Genomic DNA, 26,893 nt, shown 5'->3' on the forward strand with positions numbered 1-26,893 from the left:
AGCTGACTGTCCAAAGAATGGGACGTCATCCAGCCACGTGAAGGAACAGAACACGGATGCGTGCTGCAGCCCGGCCAGCACTCAGAGGAGCTGTGCCAAGTGAAGCCACGTGCAGAGGACCACTTACTGTTTGATTCCATTGATACGAAATGTCCAGAAAAGACAACTGCAGAGAGACCGGTTCGTGGTTGCCAAGGACTGGGGTGAGGCAGGATTGGGAGTGACTGTGAATGGGCATGGGGTTTCTTTTTGGGTGATTAGAATGCTGTGGAATTGAAAGTCGCTGAATCCTTCACTTAAAAGGGCGAATTTGTTGGCATATAAATTATCTCAGAATTACAAAAATAAAGAATTAGGTGATACTTAAAAAAAAATGTATAAACAAAAATTGAGGCCGGGTGCGGTGGCTCACGCCTATAATCCCAGCGCTTTGGGAGGCTGAGGTGGGAGGATTGCTTGAGCCCAGGAGTTAGAGACCAGACTGGGCAATATAGTGAGACCCCATCTCTACAAAAAAATACAAAACAATGAGCTGGGTGTGGTGGCACGCACCTGTGGTCCCAGCTACTTGAGTTCCTGAAGTGAGAGTATCACTTGAGCCCAAGAGGTTGAGCTGAAGTGAGCTATGATTATACCACTGTACTCCAGCCTGGGTGACAGGGCAAGACCCTGTCTCACAAAAAAAAAAAAAAAGCTGTCATTTCCGATGACACCTCCTTTACAGGGAATTGTTAGGAATTTTTCTTGAAGAGCAGGAGTATGAATCCAGGGGAGGTGCCTACAGTAAGATGGAGTGATGGACAAAGAGAATAATAAACATACATAAATCATTTCATTGAAACTTTAAAAACAAAATACTGGAAAACATTACTGTGTAACTTGGGCCATGGATGAAGGGAGGTGAATTGTTTTAAAGCCCCTGTATTGCCCTGCAGAAAAAGGCTGGAAGGGCCGTGCAATTTTTTTTTTTTTTTTTTTTTTGAGACGGAGTTTCACTCTTGTCGCCCAGGCTGGAATGCAGTGGTGTGATCTTGGCTCACTGGAACCTCTGCCTCCCGGGTTCAAGTGATTCTCCTACCTCAGCCTCCCGAGTAGCTGGGATTACAGGCACACACCACCACGCCCAGCTAATTTTTGTATTTTTAGTAGAGATGGGGTTTCACCATGTTGGCCAGGATGGTCTCAATCTCTTGACCTCGTGATCCGCCTGCCTCGGCCTCCCAAAGTGCTGGGATAACAGGTGTGAGCCACCGCGCCCGGCCTTGTTTTTGTTTTTGTTTTTGTTTTGAGATGGAATTTCGCTTTTGTTACCCAGGCTGGAGTGCAGTGGCATGATCTCGGCTCACTGCAACCTCTGCCTCCTGGGTTCAAGCGATTCTCCTGCCTCAGCCTCCCGAGTAGCTGGGATTACAGGCATGTGCCACTATGCCCGGCCAAGGGTCGTGCAATTTTAAGTCCTGGAATTCACTATGACAAACACTTCAGAAACAAGGCATAGAAAACGTTGGTAGAGATGCAAGGTACTGCAGCAAGGTGACGAGCACCTTGACCCAAGTCACGTGTGAGGAATGTCATGCCCAGCAACCTCAGGGAACGCGCTCTTCTCCAAATTGCCACCCACTAGACTGTGAAGCCACCTCAATGCCACAGGATGGGGGCTTGCAGAATGTGTTTTGTGACCAAATGGAATTAAGGCAAAAATTAATGAGAAGAAAAGTAGAAAAATCCCTGAATGATTGGGAGTTAAATAACAAACATTTAAATAACCCCTAGGTCAGATAAGAAAGAAAACTGGACATGTGAAGGTATTTGTAACTGAATGACAAATGCAAATTGATCAAAACTCGGGGAATACATCGACAGTTGTATTAGAGAAAAGCTTAAAGACAAGGAAAAATTAAGGAAATGAGGCACAAAACATAGAGTAGATACAACCAACAAAACCAAATTGGATTCTTTGAGAAGATTAGTACACTTGAGAAAGCCCTGGTACACTAGTCAGAGAAAAGAGAGCAGGGACAAATTACAATGTCAGAATCTACAAACCCTTCAGACATAAAAACTTGAGGCTGTCTCAAAAGTCAGTGGGAAACGTTAAATGCAATTGACAAATTATTAGGAAAAAACTGCTATCAGAAGAAATAGAACATCTTACTAGCTCCTGTCTTTCAGAAATCTTACCTATATCTTGTCACAAAGAAAAACTCCAGGCTCAGCATTTCAATGTTACGTGTTTCCAAATGTTTAAGAAAGAATAACGATCTTTTAAAAGTCTTCCACAGAACCAAAAAAAAACAACCAAAAAAAAGAAAAACAAAAAAACACGAGACTCTCATTTCCCATCTTGTTTTATGAGGCAGCATAACCCTGAAAAGGATGTTTCAAAGAAAAACAGAAAATCCAGGCCAGTGTCTCTCTTGAACATCCTAAGCAACCCTAAACAAAATATGAATAACCCTGATCCAGTGACATTGAGGGATGATATGTCATGATCAAGTTGGGCTCAGGAATGCAAGGTTGGTATAATATTTTAAAAGTCAATGTAATCCATCACACTAACAAAAGAGGTAAACTATATGGTTATCTTAATAAAGGCAGGAAAGTAATTTGTAAACTTCAACACCCATTCATGATGAACTATGCCTAGTGTTCCATTATTGGAATGCCAAGCATGTGGGAGTTCTTTATATCCTACTGCTCGAGCTCATTGCCAAGCAGTAGGTGACTTCAGGCATAAATGGGTTAAGAGAACCTTTAGCAAACCAGGAATAGAAAGGACCTTCCTTAATTTGATCAAAGTATCTATAAGAAATCTACAACAAGCAGCCCACTCAAGGGTGGAAAGTGGAGAGCTGCCCCCACCCCCCTCTCCCGTTCCCTGAGATGGCTGCCCCTCACTGCGATGTGCTAGCACACCAAGGCAAGAAAAGAGGCTTAAAAGGGCCGGGTGTGGTGGCTTACACCTGTAATCCCGGCACTTTGGGAGGCTGAGGCAGGTGGATCACCTGAGGTTGGGAGTTCAAGACCAGCCTGAACAATATGGAGAAACCCCATCTCTACTAAAAATACAAAATTAGCTGGGCATGCCTGTAATCCCAGCTACTCGGGAGGCTGAAGCAGGAGAATCGCTTGAACCTGGGAGGCGGAGGTTGTAGTGAGCTGAGATCATGCCATTGCACTCCAGCCTGGGCGACAAGTGAAACTGTTAAAAAAAAAAAAAAAAAAACTTAAAAGGCTTTAAAACCAGAAATGAAGCTGTCAGTATTTACAGGTGATATGGTTATATGTGAAGAAAATCCAAAGGAACTCACAAGCAAACTGTTAATAAGTGAATTTACAAAATTCCTGCCCACAAGGCCAACATACAAAACACTAATTATATTTCTAAATTCCAGAAACGAACAGTAATAATCACTTACAAATGTTATTATAGACACTAAGAAATTTAACAAAAGATGTCTGGGACAGAAAGCTATAAAATATTAGGAAAGTGAGGAAAACCTAAAAAAAAAAAACAAAAGGAGGGATGTAGCCTGTTGGTGAATGGAAGCCTCAGTATCGTAAAGATGATGATTTTCTCTAAATGGAACATTCAGTGCAATTTCAGTGAAAATCCAAGCAGAGATTTGTGGAAATTGCCATGTTTATAGTAGAATGATTTATATTCCTTTGGGTATATACCCAGTAATGGGATTGGTGGGTCGAATGGTATTTCTGATTCTGGGTTTTTGAGGAACTGCCACATGGTCTTCCACGATGGCTGAACTAATTTACATGCACGCATATGTCCATTGCAGCACTGTTCACAATAGCAAAGACATGGAATCAACCCAAATGCCCATCAGTGATAGACTGGATAAAGAAAATGTGGCCGAGGTGGGCGGATCACTTGAGGTCAGGAGTTCGAGACCATCCTGGCCAATATGGCAAAACACCGTCTCTACTAAAAATATAAAAATTAGCCAAGCATGATGGTGCGTGCCTGTAATCGCAGCCACTTGGAAGGCTGAGGCAGGAGAATCACTTGAACCTGGGAGGTGGAGGTTGCAATCAGCCAAGATCACGCCACTGCACTCCAGCCTGGGTGACAGAGTGAGACTCTGTCTCAAAAAAGAAAAAAATTAAAAAATAAAAAAAATAAATTGGTCAATTTATGGACTCTGTTCTGCCAGGAGCAGACACCAGAGTTTCCTCATCCTCTTCGGAAGCCTGCCTGCCTTCATTGCTGCTGGGTTATCTGACAGTGAATTTTCCCCTCTACCAAAAAAAGGAAAAAGGCCAAAGACATGAAGAGTCACCTAAGAGAAGGCCTCCAAATGGCCAGTAAATGTGAAAAAGTGCTCAGCTTCATTGGTCAAATGAAAACCACTAGAATCCCTAAGGTGTAAAAGGCCAGCACCATGGAGGGTGTGAACAATTGGGCCTCCCCACACCCTGGTGGGGTGGAAGACGGTGCGGTGCCTTCTGCCAAGTCAGCTGAGGCCACCGAGGCTGCAGCAGCCCATATTGGGTGTGCCCATCAGAAACGGCAAGTGGGCTTCAGGAGACACCGCCAGGATGGCCTTGGCAGCCATGGTCAGCCCGATCCTGGAGAGCCTCAGACACCCATCACCAACGCAGAGTTGCTGCTCGTCCCATGGAAGACTTTGCGGCAACATAAAAGAGGGGCTCGCGGCTCCCACAGTCACACCAGCGAGTTGCACGTGTGCGTGACGTGGGACACAGACATGCAGCGTGATCCTGTCTGCCCCTTTCAGAAACCAATGAAATCATCAGTGGGTGAGGCATTCTCTGCAGAGGGAGAGGAGGCATGGATGAAGGAGCGAGGCAGGGGGCTTCCAGGAGGCTGGCATTGTTTCCCAGTCTGCGTGTATTCACTTTTTGAGACGGTGTGCTATGATCTGCACACCTCACAATGTCATTCTTCAATTAAAAAATATATATATTAAAACACAAAGGGCCAGAGCTGGCCACGGGCAGACCTGCACTATGAGACGCTGTAAGACTACAGGAAGCAGGAGGACCGCGGTTCCAGACAGAAGATCTGAGATGGGGAAGGGAGGAAGAGCAGAGAAAATGGTAAATGTGTGGGCAGGCCAAAAACTCGATTTATAAAAGAAGAGGTCTTGGGCTTAAAAAGAGGAAAAGATAAGAATTAGCATATGTAAAAGCAACTTCAGGATCCCTTACCCATTAAAGGCTACACCCAGCATATGTAACTTCCACGCTAGTAGAGGTGAAAGCTGCAATTAGAAAAATACATGGTCTGTCCAAAAGAAGGCAGGAAAGGACGGGGGCCTGGCCTGGGGGGTGTCCACTTGGCAGTGTCACTGGCCCTGCTCGGGGTCAACAGGAAAGCTGACTGAAATGTACAAATGTGCTGAGAGTCTCGGGAGTGCAGCCCTCCTAGTCAAGGGTCTGGGCAAGGAGAGCGCCTGGGCATCGGGGCAGCCCCGGAGTCACTTTTCTCCTGGGCTGGTGGCTGCCCTGGCAAGTGCTGCCTGGGGGGGTGTGTGGGGCCTTGGCCAGCCTCGCAGCCAGAGGGATGGGCACTGGGACCTGGGGCTGCCAAGGACGAGGGCCCCAGTGTTCCCCTTCCCATTGGGCCGAATCCTGGGAGGGCTGCACCCTGAGTCTCCCGGGGCTGCCACTCAGCCTCACATCGTCCCAGTCATGACCCTGGACTGACGTGGTCTTGCACGGCTGGTGTCCCCAGCTGCCAGGCAGAAGCAAACACTAATCCTTCTGGGAGGAAGATAATGCTAAATTATGTCTGTGAGCAATTTTGCAAATACGGTATCCAGCACACAGAAACAATCAGGCAAAGGAGAGAAAACAATGTAAATAAAAACCTATGGAAATAACAGAGAATAGAAACAGCCCCACAGCGATGAACTGGACACTTAAAAAGTACCAAACTGGCCGGGCGTGGTGGCTCACGCCTGTCATCCCAGCACTTTGGGAGGCTGAGGCGGGCGGATCACGAGGTCAGGAGATCAAGACCATCCTGGCTAACACGGGGAAACCCCATCTCTACTAAAAATACAAAAAAATTAGCCGGGTGTGGTGGCAGGTGCCTGTAGTCCCAGCTACTCGGGAGGCTGAGGCAGGAGAATGGCGTGAACCCGGGAGGCAGAGGTTGCAGTGAGCCAAGATGGCGCCACCGTACTCCAGCCTGGGCGACAGAGGGAGACTCCATCTCAAAAAAAAAAAAAAAAAAGTACCAAACAGTAGCTCTACCACTAGAAAATAGAATTATCAAAATTAAGAATTCAGTATGTAGGTATAATAGCAGATGAGACACATCTGAGGAGGGAGGAGGTGAACTGGAAAACAGGAAGGAAGAGATCCCAAATGATGTGTGTGGCAGCAGACACCGAAGGAGGAAAGGACTCCATTCCTTCACAAGCTCTTCCAGGAAGCAGAAAGAAGTGGACATCCCCCAACTCATGTTTTGAGGCTAGCATTTCTTTGGCATCAAAATCTGAAGACATCAGCAGAGAGAAAAAAATTACAGCCCAATCTTATGCTTACACATTCACATTCTTTTTTTTTTTTTTTTTTTTTTTTTTTTTGAGACGGAGTCTTGCTCTGTTGCCCAAGCTGGAGTGCAGTGGTGCAATCTCAGCTTACTGCAACCTCTGCCTCCCAGGCTCAAGCGATTCTCCTGCCTCAGCCTCCTACTCAGATAAATTCTAAGCAAAATTTTAGCAAACCAAATCTAGCAGTGAACAATCTCATTTGGTAACTAAGTGTGGCTGGATTCAATCAGGTGTCATATCTTGTATTCTGTACCCTTGTTAAGCTCTCTAATTAATCATAACAGTTTCCAACAATATAACAATCTCAGTCCTTTAGATTTTCAACATGACACGTGTTTGGGCTGTGACTGCAGCTTGGCTTGACCTTAGAATATCACTCAATGTGACTCAACACACTGACAGATTAAAGCAGGAGAAATTCATGTGATCCTCACGGCCAAGGCAGACACAGCTTTTGAGAAAATTCAGCATCCAAGAAAAATGCTTAAAAAAAAAAAAAAAGGGCCAGGCATGGTGGCTCACGCCTGTCATCCCAGCACTTTGGAAGTCAGGAGTTCAAGACCAGGCTGGCCAACACGGTGAAACCCCGTCTCTACTAAAGATATAAAAAAACAGCCTTGCGTGGTGGCGGGCACCTGTAATTCCAGCTACTGGGGAGGCTGAGGCAGGAGAATCGCTTGAACCCGGGAGGTAGAGGTTGTGGTGAGCTGAGATCGCGCCATTGCACTCCAGCCTGGGTGACAGGGCAAGACTGTCTCTCTCTTTTTTTTTTTTTTTTTTTTTGAGATGGAGTCTCGCTCTTTCGGCCAGGCTGGACTGCACTGGCACTATCTCGGCTCACTGCAACCTCTACCTCCCAGGTTCAAGTGATTCTCCTGCCTTAGCCTCCCCAGTAGCTGGAATTACAGGTGCCCACCACCACGCAAGGCTGTTTTTTTGTATTTTTAGTAGAGACGGGGTTTCACCGTGTTAGCCAAGATGATCTTGATCTCTTGACCTCGTGATCTGCCCACCTTGGCCTCCCAAAGTGCTGGGATTACAGGCGTGAGCCACTGTGCCCGGCCAACTCTTAAAAAATAAAAAAAAGCATTCTAGAAAATAAAAGGAATTCCCTTGACTTGATCAAGAGTTTCCACAGAAGCCTTGCAGCCACAGCGCGCGTCCCCATGGTCAGGAGCAGGACTGGGTGCCATTCTCACAGCTTCTGTCCAGCTGTGTGGAGGTCTCGGGAGCAGAGAAAGAAAACAAGCCAGAGGTACACTGTGGAAACGAAGAGACAAAACAAAACCCACTATTCGCAGGTGATGTCACTGTGTTCTGGAAAACTCCAAACAATTTCCAAAGATAACCTAAAATATTTCCCAGGGATAAATATCGGAAATATTAAGAGATGTCAGCACGTTTTTGAGGATCAAAGTCAGTATACAAGGTGTCATTGCGTTTCTGTCATCAGCAGTCATGCGAAAAGGAAACTTTAAAAAGCCACCGTTCAAAAAGCTTTAAGATACAGAAATGTCAAGAAATAACTCCAATTAAAGATGCAAAAGATGTTTATGGGAAAAAAATCATAAAACTTTCCTGAAAGAGGTTAAAGAAGACCTAAATTAAGGGAGCCCCGTCCCGCATCCGTGGATTGCAGAGCACATTGTGCTGACCCCTGTTCTGCCGTCTCCCCTGTGGCTGGCTGCCCTGGCCCCTTCTTCAGCCGGGCCAGGAGCCCAGACCCGCGCTCCCCTCTGCGTGGACACAGCCTCAACCCCTTCGCACCTCCGAGGACTCACCTCGTAGGACTCACCTAGACAAAGCCCCAAGCTGAGATACGTGAACCTTCGCCTGCCCTGTACCTGAGAGCGGGAGAAGCAGCGCACTCCTGGTTGCATTTTTGCCGTGAAACCACAGGCTTCCAGGCAGCCTCTTCATACCGCCCTGCAGCCCCACTTCCCTTCCCTTTGCCTTGAACCTGTACACCGCCTCCCCACCTCCACTCCACTACGGGGGATGCCTCCCTGTTCATCAGCCAAAGCAATCAAAAGAAACCCCACAGGCACCCCAGCCACACCCACTCACCCACCCGCCCCGCGCTCGCCTCCCTTTGGTCCCCGACATGGGTGGGTGCCCGCCTGGTTCCCCCAGCAGCCGGGCCCCACCCACCCCACACTCACCTGCCTCTGCTCCCCCACATAGGCGGGTGCCTGCCTGGCTCCCCCAGCAGCCGGGCTGCGGGAAGATGGGCGAGAGTCAGCTCTCTGAGTGCTTGGCGGCAGGCGGTCAGCTCAGCTGGTGGGAACAGCAGGACGGTGTGGACGTCAGCCTGGCACCGGGCAGGGGTGCCCCTCAGCAGAATGGCATGGGGGCTGTGGCAAGCTCCCCTCCATCTCTGGTCCCTGGAGTCAGACTAGACCTTCGCCGCATCCGGCTCGAAGGCTCGGATGGATGAGGGATTGCCCGGCCCATCTTCCCCGGGGGTTTGGATCTGAGACCATCAGGATCCAGCAGCCGTGAGTGTGATGGATGAACCGAGGCCAGTCACCTAGTGGGGAAACGACATCTCACATTTAAAGAACACCAGGCGTTTCTACACAGCGGGGGAAGGAAATCTGTCCTGATTTTAAACTTTGGCACAGCCGTGAAACCGAGGGTAGTGAACTCTGTGTGAGGAGAGGACTCTTTTCTGTAAGTGGCCCTCCAAGAGCCGAAGTCCCGGTCCCGAGAGATGCGTGTCATGTGTGTGGCCTTGTGACAGAGCCGCTGGGGTTCTCTGTCCACTTCTGGGTCGTCCCCGTGTTGCTGGGTGGGCTCCCTGTGCCCCCACCCCAGGCCCTGCAGGCTGGCTTCGCAGTGGACTCGGCTGTGGGAGTTCCCGGCAGGGCGGGTGCTCCTTCCCCGCTTCCCCTACACCCCTGTGACTACAGCCCCATCCCTGGCATCAGCATCCTTGGGATCTTTGCCCCTCAAGCCCGTAACCTTGCTGGTCTCTGGGGCTGTACAGAAACCTGTTTCCTGCAGGGACATACATTTAACGTCCATGAAAGCCTCAGACCCCCTGAGCACACCTGCCTAGCCGTGTTGTGGACGAACAAGGGCTGACGAAATGCCTGTGGAGGCTGATTTCACCGGAGTCAGGGGAAGTCACTCTAAGCAAAGAGCAGGGGCAGGGATGAAAATAACAGAACAGTGACCCAGGTAGCAACCGTGTGCCGGGGAGGCTGGGCCAAGCATTTATAGAAACTGCCCAAAGAACAGCGCAGGGCGGGCGTTTCGGCCCATTTTACAGACCAGGAAAACGGGCGGAGAGGCTGAGTGGCTGCCCGAGGCCACACGCAGCTCTCCCGCCCTGTTCGCTTATGCACATTCTTGGCCATGCAGTGAAGGGAGTTCCCAGCAGTGTCCCCCGCCCACTCGCATCCTATTGCCCAGCTGAGCCCCTCCCTTGGCTCTCCCGCCCATGGGCCTGATGGCTGCAGCTGGGATCCACCGGACACTGCAGTCCCCCAGGCTTCAGGTCTTTGCCTCCTTAGTCACCTGTGAAGCACCTCCTATGTGCCAGCTCTGCCCGTCCAGGGAGAAGCAGCACAGCCCAGCCACCCGAGGCCTCCTGTGCGCTTCCCCGTCTGAGGTCCGTGATCAGAACTGCGGGCTTCTCCCCAGAGGTCGGGGCAGCGACAGGACAGCCTCAGCCTCTTTAGACGCTGCCTTCAGGGAGCAGTGAAAGAGGGAGGGAGAGACAGAGAGCACCCGGGCGGGTCTCCTGGCCACGCCAGGCAGGTGGGCGGGATTTATGTGCCAGGTACTGTGCTGGCTATCACCGGGGCCTGGTGGTCTCTTGGAGTCACAAGCAGCCGCCTGAGATGAGGTTTATCATTTTGAGCTAGAATAGAACTGAAGCTCATTCCCGAGGGGCTGGCCGGGCCGGCTCTCCCTGCCCGCCGGCATCTCCACTGCCTCGCTGTCCTGAAGCTCTTATGAAGGTTCACATTACTAGGATGCCAATGTGGGTTCTTCTCTGGGCTCTGGCCCCAAGGCACCCCAACCTCAGGCATGTCACCGCCTGGGCCTACTAGAAATGGAGACTGCAGTTCTATGATGGGAAAATCTCTACACCATCGGTCATTTGGGCTATAGAAGAAAAAGAAATTATTTTCAGCTGCAGCTTCGTTTTTGGAATCTTGGCAAAAAAGTTAACAGTGGAGGGGGAAGGAGGCTGGGCACCCTGCCACGAGGCTGGTTCTTGTGGTCCTGGGCACCATGTGGTCACTTTAAAGAAGCAGGTGTCCCCGATGGGACACGCGTGCCTTGTCAGGGTGCACCGTCGGCCGCCTGCTCACGGTTGGGACACACATGAGGGCTATGAGGACCCGGGGGTGGTGGCCAAGTGACTCCACAGTGGCCCAGTTGCGGTCTCTTCACTTGCTGGACGGTGGCTCAGCCTGACAGGTTTCACAGGTATCCACGGGTCTGAGTCCAGAGCTGCCCCACACAGATGGCCCCTCCCCAGGTCCTGCGTCAGCCAGCGAGAGGTTCCTGCCCAGACCTCAGGTGACCCCAGCTCCGGTCACTTCTGCCCAAAGGCAAATGAGCTTTTCCTAAAGTCCAAACCCAGTGGTCCCCACAAATCTGAGCAAAGCTGGAAACCCTTGTTCGTTCTGTGGTGCACAGGGCGGGCAACTCTGCGGCTGAAATTGCTGTTTTCAGCTACTGTCAGCTGAGCCTTGCCTGGAGCCTCAAACCGCATTGAGGGCTTTCTGTGCTTTGCCTCCCAGAATCCTGGCTGTGGCCTCATGAAACAGGTGCTGTTAAAATTAGCTGCATTGGAAACAGCCGAGTCAGGCAACGAAGGCACAGAGAGGTTAGACAACTTGTGGAAAATCACGCAGCACCGGCACCTCCACATTCACACTCCGCCCCTCCGTGTCCTGCAATCCTGACCAGCCCCACGTTCCCCAGGACAAGCCGCCAGCATCCCGGAAGGGGTTAATCCCTCTCTGGTGGCTCAGCTCCTGCCACTCTCCCAAGTGCTTTTGCACATGGTCTGGTCTCAATGTGCCCAAGACGGCCCTGTGCTGGGGAGGAAAGTGCTTACATAATCCTCCCCGAGTGTTTTCTCTCTCAGGCGGCGTGCACACCCCACTTGGGTTGCAACACAGGCAAGCAGATGCCAGGAAATTCTGAGGCTGCTGCTGAGCCTGGGCTGGGTGAGGCTCAGACCCGAGACCCCCTCACCTGTGTGGGCCCTTGGCTTCCTCTGTGCCCCTCCTGAGCGGGGTCCCTGGCACAGACTCTTGTTCAGACCGTGCAAGGTAGGTGCGTGGTCAGGAGCCCACGGCTCAGGACAGAAGCCATTTGGGGAACCAGCGGGACCTCCAGCGGCTTGGAGGAGGCTGAGTGGGAAGCACGTTCCTACCCAGGCTGAGCACTTCACACAGGGGGCTGGGCCAGAGGGAGAGCTGCCTGCCCCGGAGACCCCTACCTGCCTTCCTGTGCTGGCACAGCCATGCCCAGCCTCCGCTGGACACCTTGGACTGAGGTTTCCTTGTGGTGGCCCCTCCCCAGAGTGTCTCCCGGGGGCACAGGCCCTGGCGGCATGCACGTCACCTGGGGGGCTTTTAACAGAGACCAGCAACCCTCCCACAGAGGATTGGGGAGCCGGCCCGTGGCTGGCGTGGGGGAGGCAGGCACTACCCAGCCATGCCGGGTGGACAGGCATTTTCCACAGCTTGGGAAACGGAGCCGGGCCAGGAAGGTTGGAGCTCAGCTCTTGGGTGAGAGCCGCGGAGCCCTGGCTGAGCCTCACCTGCGCTCGGAGCCCATTTCCTTTTCTGTCAAATTCACGATGGGATCTGGCCCTTGACTCCACCCCAGCAGCACCAAAGACACCGCCCTGCGCTCATTACATTTCCTCCCAGCCCGCGGGGGGTCGGGGGGGAGGTGGGGGGGAGGGTGGGCGCAGGCACTGCCTGGCAGGGGAGTGAAAGGAAGGGCAGCGCCCATCCAGGCCTGGGCCCCTCCCCAGCGCGTCTCCTCCCCCACCTGCTGCCGCAGAGGGTGGACACCCGGCAGGGCCTGGCGAGGGGCGGCAGGGCGGGTTGTGTGCCTGGGGCTGGGGGATGAGTGTTGGGGTCTGCCAGCGCTGACAGTGGGGTGAGGACCATGTCCCCTGGATTTCCTCCACCCCCGGGCCCTCTTGCCTGGCGGGGACAGCCAGGAGAGAGACTGAGCATTCTCTGTGTCCTGAGGCTCTTCTTGAAACGGTCCCCAGGATCCTGTGAGCAGGAGCCGCGCAAGGCCTGGATCAGCCTTGATCTCGTCTCGAACTCCCTGACTTCTTGCACAGGAAGGTGCTGGGCGCCGAGTCCTCACTGCGGGTGAAGGACCCAGAGGAGAGGAGTGAGCCGAGGCCGCCTGCCCATGGCCAGGGGTTCTGAGTTGGGGCACGTTTCCCATTTGGTGGCCTCAGACCCTGCTGGCTGCCAACCCTTGGAATAAGCAACAAGGCGCCTTGGACCCAAGAGCCTGGTGGCCATGAGCCCATCTGAATGCCCGGAGCTCGCCTTGGACCCAACGGCCTGGTGGCCACGAGCCCATCTGAATGCCCGGAGCTGGGGAGCTGGGACCAGGTGGTGGGAACTGTGCGGCCAGGCCGCCTGTCATGGGAAATGGGCCACCGGAGCCCCTGCCCAGCAGTTGGCTGTCCCCCAGGGCTGCTCCGGCCAAGCTTCTCCAGAGGTCACGCCCTCCACCACATCCTCCCACCCCACTGGGGCCAGCCCTGCTGGAGGAGGGGGTGCCCCCACAGAGTCTGCCCCCGCCGCTGCCGGCGAGGACCTCCGGGTGTGACCACACAGGGCCCGGGCTCCCATCCAGGCCGAGTGGGCGCAGGGCACGGCTTCTCCGTGGAGTCCCAGGCTCTCCACCTCCAGGGGCCAGGCGTGCCTGAGTGAGGGCCTCATCCCGGAGGACGGGGAGGGGTGCAGGAGGCGGCTCAGGAATCCCTCAGGGCGCCCCAGGCCAGGCTGATCACAGCAGAGCGGCCTTAGCAAAGCTTCCAGCTTCCCCCAGCCTTTGCCGCACGTCTGCAATGGGGACTTTTCAAAGCTGATCTCGGTGCAGTGGGCGTAGCTGATTCCGGGCCCCGGGCTGCCGAGCCAGGAAGGAAAGCCTGCGTCTGCTTTTTGCTGGAGTTTAGCACGAGCGCTGCAGATGGCAATCCTGTACCGCCATGAATAAAGTGGGTTTCATCCCAGTGCTGCTCTCTCCAGCCAGGGCCAGGCTCCTAAAGGGGCTCACAGGGCTCCCAAGTTGGACTCCCTGCCCCAGCCCCTTCCTCTTCCCCGGCTCCCAGCAGAGCGGGGCTGTCATTTCACCAAGCAGCCATGGGGGTGGGGGCCAGGGCCTTGTGGGCTCATGGGCGTGGGGGGAGTGAGGTGGGTCCCTGCCCGTGGGGGAATGTGGGGGCCCAGCGGTGCTGGAACAGGAGTGATTCTGCCCCCAAGCAGGAAACACAAATCAATATCTGAATGTTTGGGGTTGTTGCAACTGGGGAGGGGGCCATACTGGCAATTTGGGGGTGTAAGTCAGAGGGAGGAGGGAGGGAGGGAGAAAGAAGGGAGAGAGGGAGGAGGGAGGGAGGGAGGAGAAGAAGGTGCCCAAGCCCCCATTCCCCAGGAGAAGTAGTGCCCAGGACTATGGTGCCCTTTGCAGGGCTGACCTCCCATCTCCATGGTGTCACTCTCTTTCCTTCTCGGGGACTTGGGGTGACCATGAGCCGTACTATCGAAGTACTTACTGTGGAAGGTGGAAGAGCTGAGGAGGGTGCCCGACAGGATCCCCCAGGACACCCTGGCCCATTAGGCACCATTCGAATGCATGAGATCGCAGACCCTGTGCGGGTGCCCGGGGCATGAGGGGCCTGCCCGTCCTGCAGGGTGCTGCTCAGATGCCTCGACCCTGGGAGGCCCCTCCTGGCCATTCTTGCAGGCCTGCCCCAGCCTGTGCCTTCTGCTGGGGCAGGGCCTCAGGCAGCAGTGGACAGTGGCCAGGAGGGCGCCGCTCAGGTTGGGAGAGGCCCGTGGGGGATCAGCCTCCCCGGATCCCGGGGTGGGGCCGAGTTACACACAGCGATAATGCAGACTCAGGCAGTGCACAGGCAAGGCCGGAGCGCCGAGTATGGTACAGGAAACGCAGTGTGCGCAGCTGGGCTGCACCGTGGTCCACACAGCCAGGCTCTTTGGTGTGTTTCCTGCACACAAGGACATTCACAAGCCCTCAGCATCGTCAGAATCAGGGAATGGACAGGTCCCTGCAAGGCCCCACTGCAGCCTGACCACTGTCCCCACGAGGTTCTGAGAGCGGAGTCTGATGGTGTCACGCCCTTCCCCAAGCCGCCGTCTCTCCTCCATCTCTGTCAGCCTGTGCAGGCTCCTGGCCCCTCCGTGCTGTGGGCACTCGGACTCCTTTGCCTCTGGATTCCTGGTGATGAGATCCTGGGTGGGCGGGGACAGCAGGGGGTGAGGCTGCGCTTCTGCAGGTGTCCCGGCGGCGGGTGTAAAATCTCACCCTGGGCGGTCTCTGGTGACATGAACGCTGACGGTTTAATTGATGCCGTGTCTGCAGCCTCCCCTGCAACGCTGTCCTTTCTCTCTATTATGATTAATCCGTGTTCTGTGGGGCGTCCTTTAAAGCCATGGGGACATCCACGCGCACCAGGCTTCCAGCTGCTTGTCTGAGCCTGAGCTGTGGGGCCGCTTGTGCCCCAGGCCATCTCCTGGCACTGTCAGCTCCCACCACCCCCCGCCACCCTCCCCATCAAGCAGGCTCCTGAGTGCTCGGGCACGGCCTCGTAGCCCTGGAGGGTTGCGATCTCCTACAAGCCTCTGGTGTTTTCCCTGCCCAGGCTGGAGCTGGCCAATTCTCCCAGGAGTCCTGGCCACTTTGAATGGAACACGGTACTGAGAAGCCGAGGTCTGGGTGCTCGGGATGCTCATGCCCATGGAGGCCGGGACGTCAAGGGGCTTCCAACTCCAGCCTCTCATGGGATGGTAGAGCGGCCTGGGCAGGGGCGGAGCTGAGAACAGAATTTCACCCCCGAGGTTCTCGGACTGGAGCTCCAGAGGAGCCGCTGCCCAGGGGCACTTACCGTGTCCTTCATGAAAACAGAAAGTTGAAAACCCCAGATGTCTAACAATGAGCGAATGATTTGGCGAGCTGTGGCTCGGGGTCTGCCACGAATTCTTGGCTCCTGGACTGTGGACTGGGGGCGGAGGACACCAACAGGAACTCTTAGAGGGAAGCTGGAGGAGGTGGGGGAGACAGAGCTTTGGAAAAAGAGCTTCGACTTCGCTCTTGGGTGGAGGAGACAAGGGGAGGGCACGCAGCCAGGGACCACGGGCCGCAATGCTCCCTCCTTCCCCGCGTCCACGGGCGGCAATGCTCCCTCCTTCCAGGGTCCACGGGCGGCAATGCTCCCTCCTTCTCAGGGTCCACGGGCGGCTGGTGCTTTTTCCTTCCCGGCATCCACAGGCAGCAATGCTCCTTCCTTCTCAGGGTCCAAAGGCAGCAACACTCCCTCCTTCCTGGCATCCAGGGCGGTCGGTGCTCCCTGCTTTCCAGGGTTCCAGGGGAAGTCCCACTCCCTGAATCTTGGGAGCTGGGGAAGAGGTGGGACCCTCGAGGACAGGCCGTAGCCCTCATACCCAGCCACCCCTAAGGGAGCGTAGCTGCTCCACACAGCGGAATTCTCTCCGCACAGACAGCACAGCCCTGACACCTCCAGACACCCCTTCTTGGCGATGCCCTTTTCTAGCTTGATCTTGATGGTTCCTAGAGCCTGGGGGTCAAGTGTTTCCTGGCTCGCTTCCTGTAACATCAACTGGAACTTTTCATTGTGGTCTAAAAATAATCCCAGCACTTTGGGAGGCCAAGGCAGGAGGATCACTTGAGGTCAGAAGTTCGAGTCCAGCCCGGGCCACGTAGCAAAACCTCACCTCTACTAAAAAAAAAAAAAAAAAAAATTCAGCTGTGTGTGGTGGCTCACGCCTGGAGTCCTCGGAAAGCTAAGGCAGGAGGATCACTTGAGCCCAGGAAGTGGACACTGCAGTAAGCTACGATAGCAACATTGCACTCCAGCCTGGTGGACAGAGCAGACTCTGTCTCCATCATCATCATCATCTCTCAAGCATCAATAAGACCTTATTCTATAATGATGATGGTCACACAATTCTGAATAGACTAAAGACTAGTGAATTGTGCACTTCACATAGGTGAAATGTGTAGTATGTTAATTATATCCAAGAAAGCTGTTTATTTCTAAAGGGATTTATCATTCTAATAACAAAAATAAATGATAATAGTGTGACTCTTTGGCACTTTCATTTTTTTTTTTTTTTCTGTTTGCTCCTTTGATCATCCAGCACATGGGTGGGAGAAGGCTGGGTTTCACTATCATCTCTGCCTTGCCAATGGATGAAGCCCAAACCCCAGGTGGGAAGTGCTGGGGTGGAGACTTCAATCCAGGGACTCTGCCCAGGGCCTGTCCCATGTTTTCATGTCAGCTGGCATTTTGTCATCTTAGCCTGATCAGTCCTGTCTAAACTGGTCATTCTTGGGTTGAATCATTGGAATCCCTTTGGCCTTGTCACCGAATCCCCCTCTGGGACAATGCTGAGACAGCTCTGTGGCCTCCAAGATGAACCCACTGACCCATGCCTCCTGGGGTTTATCATCTTCCTACATTGACTCAGGGCTGATGCGTGTGGCCCGTGGAACATGGCAGAGCTGACAGTGTGTAACTTCCATGACTGAGCTGTACAAGGCACCATAGCTTCTGTCTTGGTCTCTCAGGCCATCCACTCCAAGGAGAGCCAGCCCCCATGCTGTGATATTCAAGTGGCCTCATGGCAGGGTCCATTTGGAGAGAACTGAGTTCTGGCCAGCAGTACCACTGGCCAGTGTGTGATGGAGTGACCTAGGAGTGACCTGGGAAGGCCAGCCCCAGTCAGGCCTTCAAATGAGACTGCAACTCCAGCTGATGCAAGACTACAGCTTCAGGAGACTTTCAGGCAAGAATGCTTAGTCAAATCCCTCCAGAAATAGGGGCTCTTCTTCTATCAGCAAGACCATGGCCTGCAGTAATGTGGAAAGTGGCCCAATGAGCTGAATGATCAAGCTAGCAAGCTTTGTAAGGAGGGCACTGAGGGTGGCATATCTTGTACTTTAGTTTATTTATTTATTTATTTTAAATAGTAATATTATAAAATAGAGATGGGGTTTTGCCATGTTGCCCAGGCTGGTCTCAAACTTCTAGGTTCAAGCAATCCACCTGCCTCAGCCTCCCAAAGTGTTGGGATTACAGGCATAAGCCACTACACCTGGCCTCTTGCTACTTTTAAATAAAATAAGAGAGGGAAGAGATAAACTAAAGGAAGGGCTGCTAAATATAAAAGAGATGCTTTCTGTCTGGAAACGATGCTTTTTCTCATTCCCGGCCCCTCAAGGTGGCACACAATGCTGAGAATAGGAAACCCAGGGATGCAGGTCATTTAGGGAACAGGACAGGTGATGGTGGCAAGCCTCCCAGATGGCTCCAGTGACCCCCCAACTCCTGTATTTGTCTGTGTGTGCTCCCCTCCCACACAGCAGGGCTGGTCTGTGTGGTCAGCATAGAGTACGGTGGCGGGCAACATGTGACTTCCCCTTGAGGCTGGATTATAATGGCATGGCAGCCTCCACTTGGCCTGTTGGCTCACTCACTCTAGAAGAAGCTGGCCACCATGCTGTGAGGACATCAGGCAGGCCCTGGAGAGTAACTGGGGCCCTCAGCCAATAGCCAGCACCAGCCCACCCGCCTCGTGAGGGAGCCACCAGCCCCAGTCTAGCCTTCAGGTGATGCACCCCAAGCTGACATAAGACCACAGGAGACCCTGAGGAAAACCACCCTGCTGAGCACTTCCCACTTTCCTGGCTAACAGTCTGTAAGAGATAAAAAGTGATTTTTGCTCTTTAAGCCATTAAGTTTTGGGTGTGTAACAACACAGCAACAGATATAAAATATAGCAGTATATAAAAGACCTGCATAGAATTCCTTTGGAAGTGGGGATGCACCGTGGATTTGGACCAGGGACAGACAATATCATCTGTTTTTCCTCCCTGAAACCCTTCTTAATGATCCTGGAGTCAGGGCACTCCTATCAGAATCAATGACCTGCTTTGGGTTTTGATTCTAACCAGCACTGGCATGTCCCCTCCAACATGCGAGGTATGAGAAGGACTTGCTTTTGGTTACTTAAACATGCCAGGCCATCTGACACCCTCACTAATGACAACCACTTTGCAATCTCACTGATTCTCACTTGGGTGTCCAGTGTTTGACCGGTGACTCTTCTAAAAAGTTGGACATGCCGTTACCCAGGGGTGCACTCTGTGTCTGCCCCATGGAGGAAATGCTTTGTTCAAAATGCCTAATCAGAGTCCTAGCGCCAAACCAGGGTGTCAGCCTTGGCTGAGCCCTGGAGACACCTGGGAGCTCTGAACATGCAGCTGCCCACCCCACCCCACCCCGGGAGCTGCTGGGAGCTGGAGGAGGCAGGAAGGGGCCTCCCCGGGGCCCTCAGAGGGTGCACAGCCCTGGAACAACTGGCTCTCAGACTCGGCCTCCAGCAAGGGAGAGGGTGAATTTCTGTCACATGGAGCCCCCGGTTTGTGGCACTTTGCTGCAGCAGCCCCAGCACACGGATGTAAAGTGGGGCCAGCATCAGCCCCACAGCCCTTTGTTCCTGCTTCATGGCCCCCAGGAGAGACACCCTGAGCTCCCACTCTCCCACACACACTCGAGGCTGAAAACGCAGGATTTTTATGCCCAGACCTGCTGTTTCTTTCAGTTGTAACTTTTATCTTATGAAAACATTTCTGACCTACTCGAAGGTAGAAGGGCAGGACTCACCGCTTCTGCCTCCTCTTTCTGCCCAAGGATAGAAAGAATAAAAGCCAGCCATGTGGTCCCTACAGGAGGACGCCATGTGGTCACTGCTGTCACCAAGAGACTGCACAGGCTCCAGCTGCGCATGGGCGCCCTGAGTATTAACTGGGCTCAGCCATGTCCTCACTTTGATGGTGACACACAGAGGCATCTGCCTGTTAAGCAGGTGGTCCCCCAGGGTCCCCTGAGAGCACAGCCAGGGAACCGGATGCCCACATTTCCTCACTCTCCTCCCATCTTCCCTCCCTCATCTTCCTCCATGCGCTTGAGTGCTTGCTCTGAAATCCAACCTTTAGTGACAATAAAGGAATGAAAAAGAATTCCTTCCACTTAAAGTGGACAGCAAGCCCCTCAGTTCCTCTAGGACCCTCTGTCCTTGGTGTAAGTTTGTAAGAAACTTCCAGGAAACGTTGCTTCTATCTTATGTAGACGCTTCTGCACAAATGACAGATGTCCACAGGATGTCCAAAGGATGACAGGGGACTCTCCCTGCTGCCCAAACACATCCTGGCTTTCCTGAGGGTGATGGACCCGCCCAGCTCTCCACTGCCTAGACCCTCCAGCTTTCCTGAGGGTGATGGAGCTGCCCAGCTCCCTGCTGCCCAAAGACCCCCCAGCTTTCCTGAGGGTGATGGAGCTGCCCAGCTCCCCGCTAGATGCTCTGGCTTTCCTGAGGGTGATGGGGCCCTGCCCGAGGACGGCTGCATTTGTGCCAACTTTCGATATTTCATCTGAGCCGCCAGAGGCTCTAGAAATTGGAATCTACCAATGTCGACCAACACTGGGAGCAGCGTCCTGAGCCCCGAGACAACCTGATCACCCAGAGATCTCTCTTCCCCACCCCACCTTCTTCCTGAGCCATGCACAGAGAGGGTAGACGTTGAACAATGATTAGAAGCAACCCCAGGGTCCCTCCATGGGATCGAGACCAGGTGACGATGTGCGCCAGGCGTGTTCTCGGAAATGCTGGAGGAATAGGGCCGTCTGGACACGTTGAGAGGTGGGTGGTTCCAGCTCAAACTTCAGGGGGCGCACCGCGGGTCGGGGTGAAAATGGCACTTCTATCTCTAGAGTTCCCCCAGTGGCCAAAAGGTGGACTCAACCCAGATGTCCTTGGGTGGACTGATGCCTGCTTACCCAACATGGGGTCTCTCCCCACCGAGGAGTACGACTCAGACATAGAGGAATGAGGGCCTCACCCATGCTGCGGTGTGGGCCAGCCTGGAGAACGTCATGGAAGCGGAAGGAGCCAGATGTGAGGACCACACATGGCCAGCTGCATCCCTGTGCAGAGCAGAGCAGACATGGCAGAGCAGGTGGGTCTGCGGAGATGGGGGCCCATGGGTGGTTGTCCGGGGCTGGAGGGGATGGGCAGTCATTGGGTGGCCTTTGGGGATGATGAAAATGCTTTGGAAGTAAACAGAGGACATAGTACAGCATGCGCTTCATGCCACCTAGAGTGTCATACTTTAAAACGTTAATTTTATGTGCAGTGAGTTTCACCTCAATTTAAAAAACAGGAAGAGAAGTACCAGAGGATGAGAATTGTTTACTCCCTGTGTGCTCTGTGCATGTGAGATGAATGTCACACTCCACACACACTTGCAGACTCCCAGCCGGGTGCCGTTCCTGCCCTTCTGGGGTTGACGACCTGTACAAAGCCCCCAAAAGAATGGGATGGTGTCCCAGCAGCCTGGGGCTTCGAGGGGGGAGGGCGTTGCCCGGGTGGACCCTGCCCCACCCACATGTTCTCGAGGTCAGACCCCTCACTTAGGGGTGGCCGAGGGTGCACCAACTGGCAGGCTGGGTCTCTGTGTTCCAACCACAGCGCTGGGGCCCTTTCTAGAAGCTTCCTGGAAGCGAGAGCCAGTTTTTGTGTAGGCGCGGGGAACGCAGGCCGGAGGCCCCGTAAGGACGGGCACATCTCCCTCCCGTTGCCTCACTGGCTGCACCTGCTTCAGGGGAGCAAAGGGGGCTGCTGGGGTGCTCGGGCTGTGGGAGGTGCCCGTCAGAAGGCGAGTGTGAAAACAGCAGTGTGTGTGGAAGCAATGGAAGGGGGGTCTGGGGAAAATGAGGGGGCGGTCAGGACGGGCTTCTGAAACAGTTTTTAAATGTCTGTTTTCTGATTATAAAGGCAATGTATGCTCATTGTAGCAAACTGCAAAAATACAGGAAAGTAGAAAGTGGGAAAAGGTGCTGCGAATCTGCCGTCCAGACCTAACCGAGAAGGCATGGCGTGTTGCCGCCCTCAGGGCATGTGCCGATGGCTCCTCCTGGGCCCACGCCTCCTCCTGCGCCCACCCTCACATCTCCCCATCTGGCATGACGCCTCTCAGTAGCTATTTATGGGCTAAATTTTGGCCATGATTAAATTCCTGTGACTCGGCTTCCCTGGAAGCTCATAAGAGCCCAGGACGCCTTAAGTGGATGGAACGGCGACTCGGGGCTCAGGGGAAGGCAGGCAGAATCACTGATGCACCTGCACTCCACCTGGCAGTAGCCTGCCTCAGTGGCAGCAGCTCAGTTTTGGGTGCTGTTTATCTCCTACGAACGAGGAAACCAGGGCTCTGAAAGCACCAAGGCTGGCTAAGGGTCCCCACAGGGAATTGAGGAATGGGCTGGAATTCCCCCCCCAACCAGTGCCCCTTGCTGAGCCTGGAGTGGAGTCTGAGTGTTAAACTCTCCAGGGGAACCCCCACCAAGGGTGACCCCTGCAGAGACCAGAGGGCTGGACATCCCGAATTCCTTGGAGCAGGTGCACCCCTCTGCTGCCTAGGAGGAAAAAAGCCCAGTGGGTTAGGAAACACCCGCTCACCCTTGCAAAGCCGCAGCAGCATCCAGGGTCTTGGCCGCTTGTTCTAGTTTGTGGCGAAAGCCAGGTGGAGCCAGGAACAGACTCTGTGCCTCTGAGGCAGCCGGACGCGGCTGTTGACGCAGAAGGTTGATTTTGTCTGGATCTCTCTTGACCAGACAAGGTAGGGTTAAGTGTGTGAAGGGGGAGAAGGGAATGCAGACCGCCTGGAACTTGAAACTTCCCAGCCCAGAGCCAGCCAGTGCGCGGAGACGCAGCCCCAACGCGCTGCTGCTGCTGCGGACACCTGGGGCGTGGAGCCAGGGCACGGGGCAGCTGTCCCTCTGCAGCCACACGCCACAGGGGATGGGCGCCGGCAGACACGCCTGCTCGCTCCAGGGTAAGTGCAGCGTGTGGCGTCTGGGGTGGCTCTGGTGTTAAGGAGGTCAGAAATGAAGTGTTTTCATGCAGGCTGGATTTGATGCGATTGGGCCATCCGGACTGACGATGGTGACGATCGCGATGCCTTCAGGCTCGCAACCGAGGGGGTGCACGCAGGGGAACGTGCCATCCGGGAACGTCTTTCAGGCAAAACAAAGCATTTTGCTTTCCAGTTGATGATAGGGAGTGCTGAACCCAATGCCAAGAGCTCAAAGGCGAATTCGTTTGGTGGGAAGAGTCCGCCTGCATCTTTGATCTGATGTGGTTAGGGGCGTCCTCCCCAATTAACGATTTCTATTAGCTGCTGGCTTTGTCTTCTCTCCTTTTTGTGGCACGCTCCAGGTGACCGGCTTATCTCTCAGCGCCCGGGTTGGGATATGCCGTGGACAGACTCAATTAGCTAAATATGTTGTTAAACGTGTATCTCATTACGCTTTTTTTTTTTTTTTTTTGAGAAAAGAAAAACAAAGTGTGGAGGCAGAAGGCCCGGGTGCCCCGGCCACCCAGGGGCAGGATGAGTTTGGGGCTTGCAAGTCCACAGCGAATCTGAGGCAGGCGCCGTCAATAACAAAGTGCCTTTACGATATTTATAAGAACTAGGCTCTCCTCAATCCTTTCATTTGAACACGTTTCAAAGCAGACCCCTTCCTGGCACTTCGGTGAGGTGTCTGTTTCCCATTATAAAGCTGGGCCATGAACGAAAGTGACAATCGCAGCTTCCAAACATAAACTTCCTGAAACTCCTTTAGAAGGTTCCTCCATGACGTGTAGACATAACCAGAAAGCCGTCACGCTGGGAGGTCGGCCGCGGGTGCGTCTTGGCTCCGTCATGATCCTGGTGAGGGTGGCAGGTCAGGATTGTAAACTCCTGGAGGGGACTTAAGTGACGGAACAGGGAAGAAAAGTGGCTGAGCTTAGCGACAGGCCGGCCTCAGAAGTGACATTCCCCCCCTCCCACCCCCACCCCCCGCCCGGTGTCCTTACGCTTTGTGCAGAAATCTGGCATGATCTAAGATATTGGTGCAGAATTCCCATGTGCTGGTGATTTATCACACCTTCCAGTGTCCTGAGCAGGAACAGGACAGAGGGTGTCGGTGGCTTTTTGGTTAAAAACAGGCAGGGCCATGCCAGGCCAGGCTTGGTGGCTCACGCCTGTAATCCCAGCACTTTGGGAGGCCAAGGCGGGTGGATCACCTGAGGTCAGAAGTTCGTAGAGCAGCCTAGCCAACATGGTGAAACCCCATCTCTACTAAAAAAATACAAAAATTAGCTGGGTGTGGTGGCAGGCACCTGTAATCCCAGCTACTCGGGAGGCTGAACCTGGGAGGTGGAGGTTGCAGTGAGCCGAGATTGCACCATTGCACTCCAGCCTGGGGGACAAGAGTGAGACTTTGTCTCAAAAAACAAAACAAAACAAACAAAAACAAACAAACAAAAGAACATGGGCAGGGCTTCTTGCCCAGTGTGATGGCTTAGGGATGCAGAGCTTCCTGGCCACCCTTCGGCTCTGGTCCCATCCGTCCTCACAGCGGTCCAGGGGCTAAATCACAAGGTACCGACAGCCCTCATCGTCCTCCCAGACTTCAAGGAGCGTTTCTTTGCAGACCCCGTACTTGGATTGGGCTGTGAAAGAGGAGAAACCCTCCCTGGGGTAGGTGGGGATGGTGGGTCACTTGCTACCAAGGCGTCCACTGCGGGGCCCCTGATCGCCACCTCTCCGCCTCCATCCGCCAGGACCTGGCCCCTTGGCCTCGTGTCTGTGCAGCCTCTGTGGTGACACGTGGCAGAATGCATGTGCTCGTGGCTTTGGTTTCTCTGGAAAGGGTGTCCCAAGATGAGGGTGTTCAAAGACTCTTCAAGGACAGGAATCGCTCTCCTCCAGCTCTTCAGACGTGGATAGTTTTGTTCTCGTGTTTTACGTGGTGCCTGATGGTGATGCGATTCTTCAACACCAAGAATGGGGCCGTCATCAGTCGCTAAAGCTGTTCTCATGTGTCCACTGCAGTGGCCGGTTTCTGGCGGACGCCCCTTCCGGCCCCTCCCCCCTCCCCTGGGTAGAGCAGGAACAGGACAGATGGTGTCAGTGGCTTTTCGGTTAAAAACACTGGCAGGACCTCTCGCCCAGTGTGGTGGCTCTTAGGGACGCAGAGCTTTCTGGCCGCCCTTCGGCTCTGGTCCTGTTTGTCCCCACAGCAGTCCACGGGCCGTGAGATCTCAAAGGCTGGGCACTGGACGCTTTGCTCTCTATCCTTCACACCAAGCTGGTCTGAGCTCTCCACCTGCTGCGGGCTGCCCAGTGCCCCTTGCCAGAGACCCAGCTCAGAAACTCAGAAATGCTTCCAGCCACCTGCCCTCGGGACCGGCGTGAAGACCCGGTGCTGGGGCTCCTGGGTGGGGCTGTCACTGCCTGAGTTTGGGGGCCTGCCCTCCTTGTCCCCCCCGAATCTCCCCCTCCCTAATCCCTTCGGGGGGATCGGGAGAGTGGGGGTTCCTAGTTTCATTTCTCCTGCATGAATCAGATCATCTTCTCACCCCACGGGAGCCCTGGGACGCCGAGGCTGGGTGGGGGCGGTGGGATAATCCTCCGTGGCACGAGGAAGCGGTGGAATAATCCTCCGTGGCACGGGGGCGGTGGAATAATCCTCCGTGGCACGAGGACGGTCACCTCATTCGTCACTCTTAGCTGCAGTGCGTTTGACAGTCGCCAGGGCTGCTGTTTGAGGAACAGGGGTTGCCTGCGTCTGCTCTGCCCCAGGTGGTTCGTAGGGTGCTTTTTACTCCTTGCCAAAGCCCACACAGCCCCGCAAGGCAAACAGTGTTCAACTCTTTTCATGGCTGAAAAATTGGGACATCAGAGAGGTTAAGACACTGGCCAGGGCCACCTGGCAGGGAAGCTTCCGGGCCTTGCCTGCACCAGGACTGTCTGATGGTGACGTCATCTGCCTCCCAGACGGTATCTTAAAAAAAAAAAAAAAAAGACAAGGGATTTATTGAGATACACTTCACATACCACAGAGTTCACCCATCAAAGTGCAATTCCGTTTAGACTGCAGAGAGATGTGCACCCACAACCACTATCAACTTGGAAATTTTCATTACCGCAGACAGAAGCCCCCAGCCTCTCGCCGGCCCCTTTCATTACCCTGGACTGAAGCCCCCCAGCCTCTTGCCGGCCCCTTTCATTACCCCGGACGTTAAGTCCCCAGCCTCTCGCTGACCCCGCCAGCCACACTCTGCTTCAGTCCTGGAGTCGTCAGCTCTGGTCCTGTCCCATGCGCAGGTCACACAACGCGTGGCTCTTTGGGAGTGTCTCCCTCGCTCAGCGTCACATTCCGGGGGCCTGTCCACACAGCCAGCACCACCCCAGATGATCTTGTCTGAGCCTACAAAGATTCCTAAAGAAAGGTTAGAAACTTCAGCTTCATTGGCTCCAGCCAGTGTGGACACTCCTATCCTTCTGTGATCCTGTTTTCTGCCTGTCCCCACAGCCTGACAAAATGTGTTCCCCACCCCTCCCTTTCTCCTACACCTGGAGGCCTCCAGCTAGACTTCCTTCAGGCCTGCGTTTCACTATCAGTGTGTGGACCTCTGGTTATTTTTTTCCTGGAGAGGACACTTCTTGGGTATTAAGGGGAATTTTGGCCGGCTGCAGCAGTGGCTCATGTCTGTAATCCCAGCACTTTGAGAGGCTGAGGCAGGAGGATCACTTGAGTCCAGGAGTTTGAGACCAGCCTGGGCAATACAGTGAGACCCTATCTCTACAAGAAACAATTTTTAAAAATTAGCCAGGGGTGGTGGTGCGTGTGTATAGTCCCAGCCAGTTAGGAAGCTGAGGCGGGAGGAACAGTTGAGCTGGGAAGGTCAAGGCTGCAGTGAGAGCTAGGATGGTGCCACTGCACTCCAGCTGGGGCAACACAGTGAGACCCTGTCACAAAAAAGGAAAGAGGAGTTTTGATCCTCAACACTATAAAGGCCTCTATAACACATACAGCATTTTCTTTTTTCTTTCTTTCTTTTTTTTTTTTTTTGAGACAGAGTTTCACTCTTGTTGCCCAGGCTGGAGTGTAATGGCACAATCTTGGCTCACTGCAACCTCTGCCTCCCAGGTTCAAGGGATTCTCCTGTCTCAGTCTCCCAGGTAGCTGGGAC

General features: G+C 53.9%; 2 protein-coding genes, 1 long non-coding RNA gene and 1 other non-coding gene across 4 annotated transcripts in view; 2 read left to right on the forward strand and 2 right to left on the reverse strand.

The window, feature by feature from the left end:
• Positions 1-1,019: 1,019 nt before the first annotated feature.
• On the reverse strand, positions 1,020-22,462 carry LOC100979541 (uncharacterized). Its single transcript, XR_004666978.3, has 3 exons — positions 22,328-22,462; positions 8,705-9,072; positions 1,020-7,802 (listed from the first exon to the last, which is right to left on the reverse strand). It is a non-coding gene; the product is annotated as an uncharacterized LOC100979541 (transcript).
• Positions 9,082-14,437, reverse strand: LOC129392928 (uncharacterized). The gene is made up of 2 exons (XM_055099901.2): positions 14,326-14,437; positions 9,082-12,898 (listed from the first exon to the last, which is right to left on the reverse strand). Exon 2 carries the CDS (start codon positions 12,244-12,246, stop codon positions 11,578-11,580), a length of 669 nt encoding a protein of 222 aa, XP_054955876.1. The 5' UTR covers positions 12,247-12,898; positions 14,326-14,437; the 3' UTR covers positions 9,082-11,577.
• Positions 11,701-16,893, forward strand: LOC134729323 (uncharacterized). Its single transcript, XR_010110324.1, has 2 exons — positions 11,701-11,839; positions 12,799-16,893. It is a non-coding gene; the product is annotated as an uncharacterized LOC134729323 (long non-coding RNA).
• The window catches only part of ZNF469 (zinc finger protein 469), a 345,491-nt gene continuing 340,939 nt past the window's right edge, over positions 22,342-26,893 (forward strand). Inside the window, exon 1 of the mRNA XM_034940869.3 lies at positions 22,342-22,703. The gene's annotated coding sequence lies outside the window, so the exon portion shown is untranslated. The remainder of the gene's footprint in view (positions 22,704-26,893) is intronic.

Source organism: Pan paniscus, chromosome 18 (genome assembly GCF_029289425.2).
Source record: "Pan paniscus chromosome 18, NHGRI_mPanPan1-v2.0_pri, whole genome shotgun sequence".
Taxonomy (NCBI): Eukaryota; Metazoa; Chordata; class Mammalia; order Primates; family Hominidae; genus Pan; species Pan paniscus.

Excerpts from the sequence above, each read along its gene's own strand:
- LOC129392928 (XM_055099901.2), bottom strand. The coding sequence starts at position 12,246 with ATGCCTGTCCACCCGGCATGGCTGGGTAGTGCCTGCCTCCCCCACGCC.